Genomic DNA, 13,631 nt, shown 5'->3' with positions numbered 1-13,631 from the left:
CTTACTGGAGGATCCCAACCATTGTGTCAATGGGGTCAATAAGATGATGAGATGGAAAAACTACAAAGAGCCCTCTTTCAGGGTGGCTGCCCATGGCCAGGACAAAGGGACGCCTGTTGCCTGCAGTTATGCAGCAGTGCTTCAGTGAGCTGGAAGGTAATGGAGTGGGGTGGGGAGAGGGAGGGAGGAGGGGGCAGGCATGCCCATCCTTGGGAGGCTGCATTGCCCTCTGGTGCAGAGCATTCCTGCTCCTCCTCCATCCCTCCACACAAGCAGCGCCTGTGTCCTCTGCAGAGCTGCTTTGTTAGCGGAGGAGGGGTGGGGTGGGCGGCTGGCTGTCATGCTCACGAGTGCTGGACATTGTTTCACAGTGGCTGACCTCATCATCATCTCAATAAAGGCAGGTGCTGTTCACCATCAGCCTACCATGTTCCAGAAAAAAGGAGCAAGAGTTGGGAGCAGAGCCACCAGAACTGCCCAGCATCCCCAATCTGTAAAGCACATGCACATGTTCTGCATGGAAGGAATAATAATAATAATAATAATAATAATAATAATAATAATAATAAACTTTTATTTATATCCCGCCCTCCCCGGCTGAAGTCGGGCTCAGGGAGGCTAACATCAAATATATAACATTGGTATAAAATGCTGCCCTTCTGGACACAGGAGGAAGGAAATTCACATTTCATCTCTCTCTCTCTCTCTCTGGCTTTTCCTGGGGCCTTTGAGATTCAAGACTCCCAACTGCATTAAGTACCACTGACCACAAGAAGCTCAGGTGCCACTCACATGACACCAAGCAGGAATCAATTTTCTATCTCTTTCTCATACACATACTCTAAATACACAAACACACAAATATACACAGGAAGCTGCCTTACGCTTTATTGGATCATTGGCCCATCTAGCTCAGTGTTGCCGACACTGGCTGGCAGCAGCTCTCCAGGGTTTTAGTCTGGAATCTCTCCCATCCCTCCCTGGAGATGCCAGGGATTGAACCTGGTACCTTCTGCAAGCAAAGCAGGTGCTCTTCGACTGAGCTATTGGCCCTCCCCCCCCAATACGTACATACCTTCTGCTGCCCACAACAGCAGCCACCCCCTAACTAGAGTTATTATGTTTGCTTACAACTGCTGAGGCAAGGAGAAGCGTTAGGGGAAACTGTTCACTAATCTATTCAATTCACACCCTGCCTTTCTTCAATTTATATAGTATTTTATTTAAAAAGTGCAGATAAAGAAAATGTCACTTTTCCCACAATAAAACAGTGTGCAAAGCAACTCACAGAAAACACTAACTTATTAAAATACACAAGGAGGGAGGGGGGTTACAAAAAATATAAATCAAGAAAAAAATTCAACAAACTTTGGATAAATTCAGTCTTACAAATAACATAAGCTTAACACATAACCAGTACTGAACTAAATCAAAATTAACAACCCCAGAAAAATCTACTTCCCACAGGAGACCTTTCAGGTATTCGATACTATGGAAGAGAGCCTTGGCAAAGAGCTGAAGGAGATGATTGAAAAACTGAGAGAGACGGCATGGCGACTCCCGGAAAAAGAAACGTCCTTCGGTGGTGGCAGCCCGGGGACGGCGAGGAATGTTATATCCAGCCCCCGAGGTGAGAGCTCGGGAGCGAAGGGCAAGAAATTAAGATATTTACAAATAGAAGAAGAATGCAGCATTGAATGGGAGAAGCCGAAAGAAGATGAACAGTGTATCCTGATGCTCGATGCAAGGACTGTTGGGGACTGTGTCTGGTTCTGTGGACGTACAAGAAAAGAGGACAATTTGAGGAGTGGTTCCGGTGAAAGATGGAGAAGGACATTGGATAGAGGGGGGATAGGGTGAAGTGTGTTAAGTGCAGAATATTAATGCTTTGTTATGGTAATCTAAAATCGGAGGGTTAAGACATTAAGTTTTATTTTAATTTTTAACAAGAAAAGGGATATTTTGAACTTTTTTGTAATTAGCAGCAGTTTAAGGGAAAGAAGAATAGCTTAGATCTGATATAAGAATAATTTGTTAAGATATAAAGTTATGTTATTAATTATTATGGATTAAGATGATTTATTCATTTAAGATGATTGTCTAGATTTGAATTTCTTTTTGAAATGAATTCAATTTTTTGAGAGATGAAGTTATTAAAATAGAATTTGGTTTGGGAACCGAAGGAGAGAAGGCAGGGGAAGTCAACTGTAAAGATTCAAAACTAGAATTTTTTTCTGTATGTGTGTAAAAAAGAAGAAGAATCGTGGTTATGTTTGTTTTTGTTTTGTATAAATGTGGGTGGGTGATGGTATTATTTGTTATGGAAAATACCAATAAATTCTTTTTTAAAAAAAACAAAATTAACAACCCCATTAATAAACACATCAAAATAAAGTCTTGCTCCACTATTAAACAAACATAACAGATAAAATAAGAAATTAAACAACAATAACCCATAAAAGCACCAAGGAAAGGGGAGGCGAGGGAGGAGCAATTATATCCTTTTCTTAAAACTTCTCCATAAGCCTTTTGAAATGCTCTGCAGGCACCTAACGTGTTCACCCAACTCCAAATTAATTTAGTTCCCCAGAGCCCTGTGCAGAGAAACAAGCTCAAGCATTAGCACGACAAGCCCAGCAAGGAACTGCCGGCTCCTTCCACATGTACTTTTCCCGTGCTGGGATCCCTCAAACACAGAATCAGGGAACAGCTTGTAGGGAAAGGGTCTAGGGAGAAGGAAGGAGAGGAAGAGCACAGTCTTAAAAAGGAAGGAACTTGGACTTCACAGCTTTTTCTCCCTCGAGACAGGAGAAAGCCAAGGAGCCCTTTGGGAGCTAAAGTCAACACTCAATTTGTTTCCAGACAACAAGGGCATGTTCATACAAACAATTTGGCTCTATAATGATCTTAACATGACTGACTGGTTCCTTTACAATGCTCCCTATGCTACTCATTACATGAGCTTACATGAGGTATGGGAAATCTTAGCAGCGGTAACTGGGGCTCCCATAGCCACAACAAAGCCAAGAGAAAGCTGATGGGAGTCTGAAAGGGCTTGGAGGGAAGAGGCAGGCCTGATGCAGACTGTGACCTACCTACTAAGGGAGATGCACGTCACCCCCAAACATACATTTAGAGCACTTTTATACCACTAATGGTCATGGCATCCCTCAGAGAATGCTGGGAACTGTAGTTTGTTAAGGATGCTGAGAGGTGTCAGGAGACCCTCACCGAGTGACAACCCCCAGCACTCTTAGTAAACTACTGCTCCCAGGATTCTTTGAAGGAAGCCATGGCTGCTAAAGAGGTGTAAGAGGACTTATAATGAAAACAGGTCTGCAAAAGACACTAGTCCACTACCTGTTTATTTTTTTACTAGCCTGCCTACCTTTCCACAGCTGTTTACGTCGGCCATGTGATGTCAGAGAAGAAACATCAACTTTTTCAAAGTTTTTTAGACTGGTTGCTTGGAAGCCATTCCTACCCACCATAGGCAAGCAGGAAAGTGCCCGTCTACAACTTTAAGCTAAAAGAGCCCTTCGCAAGATTCTGTAGCAAGGGGGGAAATGCAGTTAACTGGGGCCTTGTGGGGAACAGCCAACTGACTGAAAGAGAAGCTGACGTAAACCTACTGAAATGCTTGGTGCTGTATTCTGAACTTTGCATTCACACTTCCGGGATTTGCTTTCAACATCTTCCCTGGTTGATCCAGGGCAGTCTCAGAGCTCTGCTGTTAGCTTATTCGCGATCCTGGTTTGCACTTCTGTTTCATGAAGGGGAGGAAGCAGGAATCCAGGCCTAATGCCCCAAGAGCTTCATGTTCTCTTCTCTCTATTTAGCTACCTATTTATCCCTATTAGCTCTCAACTTCTACAAGGAAAATGAAGAAACATAGCAGCTGCATAGACGCTGGCATGTAATAACAAGGAGGTGAGCAGCTCGTATATCCAGATCTGTTGGAAGACGTTCTCATGCAGGCACCCTCTTCTGAGAGAACTCCCAGCAGCAGCCAGACAGCTTGATGCTCTCCTGGTAGTGAACAAGCTGAAGTGGCACCTAAAGAAGCCTCAAGAGTGGCTAGTAATTATTATTATTTCATTAATAGACAACACATTCGCAGGATACTGCATTCCACATCTGCATGTGAACACACAGTTCCAGAATAAAAAGATAACATACGAAGATCAGAAGTGTCTGCTGGATCAGGCCAGTGGTTCATCTAGTCCAGCATCCTCTTCTCACTGTGGCCACCCAGATGCCCCCATGGGAAACCCGCAAGCAGGATTTGAGCACAAGAGCCCTCTCCCCTCCTGCTGATTCTAGCAACTGGTATTCAGAAGCACTGCTGCTTCCAACCATGCAGGAAGAGCATAGCCATTGTGGATAGCAGCCATTGACAGCCATCTCCTCCATGAATGTGTCCCAATTCTCTTTTAAAGCCATTAGGGCTGTGCAATAAATTGCCATACCACCGAATACCGGTATTGAAATAACATCGTGATAAGTGTTTCAACAAGGCAATATACTGGTGAACAGCAATCAAGGATCCAGCGGCAAAGTAAACAAAGAACGCAAACAAAGAACTAGAAAGCACCTCTTTCTTCTTTCTTTTAGAAAAAAGGGGAAGAGTTTTTGTTTTTATTTTCTGGTGGTGTTTATGTACTTTGGCCACCTCATGAGAAGAGAAGACTCCCTGGAAAAGACCCTGGTGTTGGGAAAGATGTGGGGAGGTACAGGGGGACCCTCTGCCCCTGCAGGGAGGCCCGGCAACGCCCTCCACCACCGCAGATATATATTGTGATATTTCACTGGTGATATACGGTGATGTTGAAATTCAGATGTCGCCCAGCCTTAAAAGCCATCCAGGTTGGTGGACATCACCACCATTTGGAGAGAGTTCCAAGAAATGTGTCAAGAATTACCTTTTTTTATCTGTCCTGAATCTTCCAACATAAGCACCCAGAACTGCACTCGGGGAGGGGGGGAGTGGAGGGCGCATAGGGCTACCATGATGACCCAGGCTGCTTGCCCAGCACCTGCAGCTGTGCCCCAGGCACATCTGGCCTCCTCCACTCTGACTGATCTCAGGGAAGGCTTCCTCCACTCTTAAGGAGACTTCAGAGGCCCTGCCAGTTTCCACTTACGCCTCATATTCTCATAACACTTCCTGCCACCACCTGGGCCATCAGCCCGATTGGCAGCTTACCGGGCATCCAATTTTTAGCAGCCCCAACTGCACACTTGACTTGAGAGCTGTAAACACCATGTGTTTCCCTTCCGTTTGGAGACAGGCTGCATTTATTTCTACAAGGGAGGAGGGAATGCAATGAGCTTCTCTGCGCCATGCGGCAGACTTAACTCTCGCAGGGGCCTTCAGGGGTTTTGATGAGATTTAAAATGACCCCATTGGTACAAACACACACACACCACTCAAGCCAGCTCAAAGTCACTAACAGAGGTTTCTGCAAGCAGCCAAGAGAATATGGGTCACCTGCCCATTATGCTTCTCCTAATCCCTCTTCACAGGTACTCTTAAAGTCTTTATTGCTAGTTATAAAAGATCCTTGCCCCACAACTTCTCTCTCTCTCTCTCTCATACACATACACCAATAATCCCTCAGTGGGGCAATGCTCACTAGGGGCAACTGAGTTCACAGGAAGGATCAACACAGCAACAGCAGGACCACAGTCACCACCCCCATTTTGTAAAGCAGCGATAACAGAACAAAACCTGTAGCAGTAAGTTAAACTTAATACCTTAAAGGGTAGATTGGCTCAAGCAGAAAAAGATGTACCTTGAAGGTCATTTGCCACAAAGAGAAAAATAAATATTAATGTCTGAATGAACAAGCGATGTCCCCAAATTGCACAAACTGTAGTTGATGTGTAGAACAGAAAGTGCAAACACACGAAATTAATGTTATGTTCTCCGCTGCCATCACCACCCTAGGTGCAAACTCAAAGCTATAAGCAGAAGGATAGGTACACACCGTCTGGTGGGGAAAGTCACACAACAATCTGGGCTTGGCCCTCATCTTCTGCCACAAGTATTCTTAAAACACCAATAATTTCATCTGCACAATAACTGTTTCAGATAGAACTAATGTTCCAGGGCCATTTCCACTTTTGCCTACGAAAACATTCCTGAAGCATCCTCAGCCTTTAAAATATATCAGAAGATCCACAAAGTGTGTGTGTGTGTGTGTGCGTGCGTGTGCACGCACACACACACACACACACACACACACTGGGTCAAGATCAGAAGCTGGGAAGATCCCAATTTAAACCACAGCAAAATGTTCCCTACAGCAGAGATATGGGTCACAGGATTATGAATTGAACACTTGAAAAGTACTGTGAAAATGTGTATTATTAAATGATAAATTATTATTTCCTCCCAACCACCATCACCATCCTTTGTGATACTTGGAAGAAAGATACATTTATCTCCTAACCTATCCCATATTCCTCTAACCACCCAGAAGAGAAATTTTGCTTCTCTGCATGCCCTATAGCATTAATATAAGCACCACATGCCCCTTCCTCTTCCACACAAAATAAGCAACGGGGTCACAACCACAACAGCCAATCTGTGGCTTGAGTCTATGATCATGACCATACTGCACCAGACACCAATGACAGCACAAACCCCATTAACATAAGAACATCAGAAGAGACCCTGGCTGCTGGATCAGGCCAAAGGGAGCCCCTCTAGTACAGCATCCTGTTCTCACAGTGGCCAACCAGATGCCCATTACAGGAAGCCCAGAAGCAAAACCTGAGCACAAGAGCAACTCTCCCCACTTATGTTTTCAGAGGCACAGTGCTTCCAACACTAGGGACAGAGCAAACCCATCCTGGCAAGCAGCCACTCAGGCATATCCTTCATGGATTTATCTTATTTCCTTTTTAAAGGCATCCAAGTTGGTGGCCATCAGCACATATTGCAGCGGTGAATTCCATAGTTTAACTATGCACAGTGTGAAGGTACCTGCGTCAGGTAGACAAGACATGGGATGCTGCCAAGAATGCCCTCGTGTGCCACCACTGTGAGTGCACACACTCTACCTGTGCCCCAAAGTGGAGCAGCTACTTACATCAAAGGCTGCTTGGTGAACGCCCTCCCCGCTCCTCAGCCAGCAGTGGCTCAGCTCACTCAGCTCTAGGATGGGCTGCACTTTCAGGCGTACTGTCTCCCCCGACTGCCGGATCATCTCCACAATCTCATCCCGGGACTTGTTTTCCACGTTGCGCCCATTGATCTCCACCAGCCGGTCGCCTGGCACCAAGCCAAGGGCCAGGTCTTTGGTCCCGGCACCCGGTTCAGCGAAGTGCACTACCCGCCTGTACACCTGCCCGTCAGCAGCCCTGTCCAGCATGGTGGTGCGGCGCAGCGAGAAGCCAAAGTCGCCGGTGTTGCGCCGCTGCAGCTCCAGTTGCCTGGGCACAGGGGGCTGAGGGGGAACCACCACGGGGAGCTTCAGCTCAGCGGGGAACCGCTTGCTGACCACCTCGGGCAGCCTGGTCCGTGAGGCGGAAGGGACACGCGGGGGCCCAGGTGGTACGGCTTGCTTGGCCAGCTGCATCTCAAGTGTCCGCATCTCCACCTGCGGGGAAGGGGCAGCCGAGTGCTCGGAAGGGGTGGATGTCTCTGAGGTGCTTTCATCGCGGCTCTTCTGCGAGAAGGAGAACCTCTTGACGATCATCTGCGAGTTCTGCTTGGCCAGAGAGCCGAACTTGGCTGCCCGCTGCAGCACGGAACCCTTGAAGTTGCCATCATCCACCTTGAGGTCGTCGCTGGAGCTGGCCGTGCTGAGATGACCAGAATCAAGGATCACGCTCCCCCGGTTGCTGTCTGAGTCAATGTCAGTCAGCTGAAGGTCAGAGCCGCTGGCCACCTTGATGGGGATGGGGTTGGAGATCTCCAGCCGGTTCTTTGCGTCCCTCTTGGAGGAGCGGTTGAGGTTGAAAAAGCCCCGGCGCATACTCATCTCCTCCAGGCTCTTCAGCTCGGCAGCTGACATCCGCTCCTTCTTCTCCTTCTTCTCTTTCTTCTCCCTTCGGGACCCATCTCTGTCCTTTTTCATCAGGTGAAACATGATGGGAGATTAACCCTGGGAGGTGCCCCAGGTTCAACAACAGCCAGGATCTGACAGCCAACGGCTCCAAATTCTTGATCCTGCCAGCGTCCCTGTGAAAAAACACAAAAATGTGTGTTAAAAACTATATTAAAAGATATTTTTGTGCTATTAACATAGATCTTTTTAGGAGAATATTAAAGCGCACAATGCTCTAATTGATGGATGAAACACACATGGAACATCAGATACAATTTTGGCAGCTAGGCAAAGCTGTCGATTCAATGTTAGACCATCAATTGTTACTGTTATCATTATTGCTATTAAATTTATTAGGCACTGCTCACCAGCACATCCCATGGTGGGTTACAATAATTAAAAATTCAGAAATAATTATGTAATCTGTAATTCAGATCACAAACACAGGAATAGGGTGGGCCCTGAAAACACACATCTCAGGTGTTCAAAGATCAGGGTGAAGAGGTGTCAGCATTTGTTGAAAGTTGTGAAGAAGCCAAACAGACCTCTGTGGAGAGGGAATTCCACAACTTATGGGCTGCCACAGAGAAAGTCTTCTCCTGGGTCACACACACCCCTCAAACTTCTGAGTTGCTGCTGTCATCCCTCCCTTCCTCTGAAAAGAGTGGTACTTTGTGCTCAGAACCACCCTGTGAGGTGGGCCAAGACAGTAACTTGCCCAAAGCTGCCCAGAGGGCTTTACAGCTAGCTAAGAATTGATTTCTCTACCCCATCCAGCATTAACAATCCAGCCATCCTATCCCATTTATGATGCCACACACACTGGTGGGTGTGGGTAGGTGTGTAATATTCAAGAGAACCTTCACAGTTTAAGGACGTGGTTTATAAGCTATTTCAGCAGAACACCCGGATGTTTTAAAAAAGAGGATTTTCCCAGTTGTCAAGGGTCATTCTGCCCTTATTAAATAGCTCTAAAAGCCAAGAGTGTTTTGTGGGTGGGTTTGGGGCTCTGCTCAAAGCAGGCCATTCTCAGGAGTTACCGCATGCTCACAAAGGCCCTTGTTGAGGAAAAAGAGGCCCTTCGGAGGCCAAGGGAAAGCCCTGCCAGCCTGGAGTTATCTAGGGGTCAGGCGCCTCTGCATTTCTCCGGCAGAGCTTGGGAGCTCCTTTGCCCAAATGCACCCTGAGCCGAAGTGGTCAGGGCTATGGTGACGCTCCCTGCGGGACATGTTCTATAGCACATGAACTTTTCAGTTGGGGTGGAGTGGGAGGAAGAGAATGGTCACATCTGTTGCAGCAGCATTTTTGCAGCTATGCAACCTCCTGCTAGGAAGAGGAGACAGAACTAACATCCCAGCCCCCTGCTGGTATTCTTTCCCTCCCAGACAGGCTTGATTGTACAGATGTAAAGATGGGGGGGGGTGGAGGAAAAAACTGAGGGTTATCCCTGGTTTTTTTCCCCAGGCCTTCACATCTCTAGTTCGAGACCAGAGACCCTTAAGAAGAAGCATTTAAGACAGGTTCGAAAGTCTCCTGTGAATCTCATCTATAACCATTCAATTGAATTAAAACCCCAGATTGTTCAAGAGATGCCATGCATGAGCATTTCCATCTCAGAGCTGCACCCCCATGGGTGTAGCCAGGATTTGGGGGGTTAGGATTGGGGGGGGGGCAGAACTGACATGATTGGTCAGTTAAATATTTTTATTGTTTTACTTGATCCAGGGGTGGCAGCTGCCCCCCCCCCCTGCTCCCCGTTGGCTACGCCCATGGGCACCCCTCAAGCTACATCCACACAACAAGTATAAATTGCTTCTAAACCAGCATACAGATAAGGAGTCGCAGACTTGAGAAACTTGGATAAATTATGTTTCAATTTTAATGGTAAGACTCCAACCCTAATGTCACAGAAAATACAGTACTGTAGCCAAGTTCCTCAATGTAGCCATTAAAACTAGGGCACAATTGTTACAGGGAAAGAGGAGCCCAGTGCTGTTCCACTCAGAGTAAACCCACTGAAAAGGGTTGTAGCTCAGTAGCAGAGTGCAGGAGGTCCCAGGTCCATTCCTTGGCAACATCTCCAAGTAGGGCTGGGTGAGATACATGTGAGACCCTAGAGCAGTGTTTTTCAACCACTGTTCCGCGGCACACTAGTGTGCCGCGAGTTGTTGCCTGGTGTGCCGTGGGGAAAATTGAAAAATTACTTTATATATAGTCAATATAGGCACAGAGTTAAATTTTTTAACATTTTCTAATGGTGGTGTGCCTCATGATTTTTTTCATGAAACAAGTGTGCCTTTGCCCAAAAAAGGTTGAAAAACACTGCCCTAGAGAACTGCTGCCCATCAGTGTAAATAATACTGAACTAGATGGACCAAATTGTCTGACTCAATATATGGCAGCTTCCTGTGTTTTTACTGTATTTAAATCAGCCCTTTATTCAGAACCAAGAAGACTAGGATCTGTATTTTTAGGGAAAGGGCTGCAGCTCATAGTGGAATATCTGCTTTGAGTGCAGAAGGTCACAGGCTGGGTAGGGCTGGGAGAGACCGCTTGCCTGAAGACATGGAGAGCCCCTGCCAGTCAGGGTAGACAAGACTTAGCTAGGTGGCCCACTGGTCTGACTTGGCTATAAGGCATGTTTCCTGAGGGAAGGTTAAGATGGCACCACCTCCACCCCATTCCACTGGCGGCAGCAGCTGAATCATATTCTTGAGTGTATTTTAGCACACAACTCTACCTCCAACAGAGAAGCCTGATCAAGGAGGGTTGGTGGTGGTGATCCCTTTCTGCCCCAAGATCTGCTCCTAATGGTAGGGCCAGCCCTGTGTAAGGCCACTATCAACAAGCACAAGGCTGGGCCAGCAGAACTTTGATTCAGCTCAGCAGGGCTTTTGCAATGCTTATTGCAGGTTTACTTGCATGTTCCTCCTCTCCCTCACCCCAAAACAGCAACATAACAGATCCAAGGTCTCCTTCCTGGACGCTGGGACCTCCTAACAGCATGCAGAGCAACACACCCGTACATAGCTTGGCCAGTGCTGTCAAGTATCCCGTTTTCCCCGGGATTCTCCCTTATTTCAAGCAGTTTCCCGCTGCTCTCCCTTATTTTTTATTTCCCTTAAATTTCCCGTTTTTAATGGAAGCAGCTCCTCCCCTGTTGGGCAGGGACTGGGTGGGAAGACCTCGCCTACTTGGAGAGAAAAGCCTCAGCCCTCAAAACAAGTGGGAGCCGTTTCCCGTGCTTACAGGGGGGTGTATTCCTCCCCCTGCATCAGCCCCTATCCGTTGCCGCCGAGCCCCTCAGCCAGCCAATAGGGTTAGCTGGTGGGCGGAGCCTGGCTGCCTTTGAGCAGCTACTGCTTCCTGTCCTGTTTTGATGGGATCAGACAAGAAGACGATGGGGCTCCATTGCACGGAGCACATGGCTGCCCTCCTCTTTGCTGGCTGCCCTCCTCTTTGCCCGAGCTCGCTTGGAGTTTACATTGCTGCTCTGCCCACTTTTGCTTCTGGCTCCGCCCACCACTGACATGTGACTGTCCCCGGGATAGGTGAGACTGGTGATCCCTTATTTTCAAATCTGAAACTTGACAGCTATGAGCTTGGCACATACACACAGTGTGACCGGCTCAAGAGGTAAGACAGCACCTCACAAACAGGGCTCATTAGAAACCCGCAGTGTCTTCAAAAAGCCATGTAATTTGGTTCTGGCTCATCAGCAAAACCCAAAATCGTCCCTGGAGCAAAAGCAAAGCTAACCCACTGAGAGGCGACCTTCAGGAAGTGAAGGATGCCAGACCTCCAGGCAGGTGAGAAAAGCTGGAGGATTTACTAGTATTTACACACCGGGAGGACTCCACCCTCTCCAGGGAGGCCAGTCCAAGGTCTGTGTACCTTGGCTGTACACACTAGTACCTTTAAAGCAGATTACTGTGCCCCTCAAAGAACCCTGGGAACTGTAGTTTCACCCCTTACAGAGCTACAGTTCCCAACACCGTTAAATCTAGAGTTCCCAAGATTCTTTGGGATGTGCATTAAATGTGCTTTAAATTCATGGTCTGTGCACATTACTTAACATGCTGTTATATGCCCAGGCCTGAAGGAGCAATACCTGCTCTGGCAAAGCCAGGGAAGCTCCTTGAGAAAATGCTATGCCTGGCTGAGGTTGCACAGGAGAAAATAAATGGCTGAGACAAGCTCTGCCAGCGAGAGCAGGAGAAACCCACATTCCACACGCCCCACGGCTAGAACTCGCTTTCCCTGATTCGGGAGTCCAGGTCACACCCACTTGATGAACAAGCATGCAAGGTATGTTGTGACGCAGCAGGAGCAGAAGAGGTTAAGTCAGCTCAAAGGAGCACAAAGAAAACTCCTAAAACCACAGCTGTATAAAGGTTAACGCTCAGGCAGTGTACCAACGTATCACCTCAGATGATGCCCAGAACCTACCCCACCAAAGGCGCGCCTGCATGTCTTGCGACAGGGGAGGGAAGAAGTGGTTTGGTCAACTCCTCCAACTCTGCTGCTTACTTTTCATGACCAGGCTTTTATAAAAGGAGAACCCAACTTGACTTTCTTTACCTGGCATCGGTTAAGCCCATGAAGTTACATTTCTAACAAGTGATAGATTTTGTTGTATAGATGGGCACAGGGTGTTCTGTAAGATGGCTCAATGTTGCAGCCCAAGTGGCGCCTCGCTCACGTGAGCAGCTGCTTCTGTTTAACTGGCCTGCTTGAAAAGTCTTTCTATTTATTTATTTATCGGAAGGGAGCTCAAGGTGCTGTACATGGCTCTCCCTCCGCTCGTTTAACCCTCACAACCTTGTGAGATAGGCCAGGCTGAGGGAGACAGCAACTGGCCCAGGATCACACCCAGTAGGGTGATTTGAACTTTGGCCTCCCAGGACCTCGTCCAGCACTCTAACCACTACACCACTGACTGGTGTAATGCTCTCCAGCTCCCATTGCATTCATACAGAAAGGAGTCTGGCAGAGGAAGGAAGAAACAGGGTTATGTACTCCTCTCTAAACTGTCTGTGTGAACATTACAGAAGCAGGACTCTATTTTCTCCATATGTTTTCTCCGCCCACCCCAGAAAGTATCGTTCTTTGTACCTTCAGAAGCCAGAACCAAGCAACTCTAAAATAGCCTCAGTTGCTAAATTGCCAGCTGCCTTGAAGCAGCAGGGTAGGATATAAATCAAACATAACACGGAAGGTACCTTATACCAGGTGAGACTGTATAAGGAGCTATGTGCTCTGACTGGCAGCAGCTCTCTGGGATGTCAGGCAGAGAGACAGGGTCTTTTCCATCAGTTGTTACTGGATTGTTATTTTTTAAATCAGAGATGCCAGGGATCGAACCTAGAACCTGGTGCATACAAAGCAGGCGTTCTCTCCCACAGCCCCTCCTAAGATAAATAAAGATGAATTGCAATAACCTCATGTATATTTGCTGAATGTAATCCTCTTGCATTATTTTATGCAGTCCTGTTTATAAAACGCAAACAGCACAGTAGAGGAAGTAAAAAAACACCTTCCAGAATTTCACCGTCCAGAGGCCCATTGTGCTTT

The 13,631-nt window shown here is 47.1% G+C and overlaps 1 protein-coding gene across 1 annotated transcript in view; it reads right to left on the bottom strand.

Moving 5' to 3' along the window:
- MYO18A (myosin XVIIIA) overlaps window positions 1-13,631 on the bottom strand; it is a 141,145-nt gene that overhangs the window by 122,601 nt on the left and 4,913 nt on the right. The window contains 1 exon segment of the mRNA XM_033171487.1: window positions 7,098-8,191. Coding sequence (XP_033027378.1) covers window positions 7,098-8,099 — 1,002 coding nt within the window. The 5' untranslated portion in view covers window positions 8,100-8,191.

The sequence above is a fragment of the Lacerta agilis genome, chromosome 15, assembly GCF_009819535.1.
Source record: "Lacerta agilis isolate rLacAgi1 chromosome 15, rLacAgi1.pri, whole genome shotgun sequence".
NCBI classification, from domain to species: Eukaryota; Metazoa; Chordata; class Lepidosauria; order Squamata; family Lacertidae; genus Lacerta; species Lacerta agilis.
This window is presented reverse-complemented; position numbering and strand designations above follow the sequence as displayed.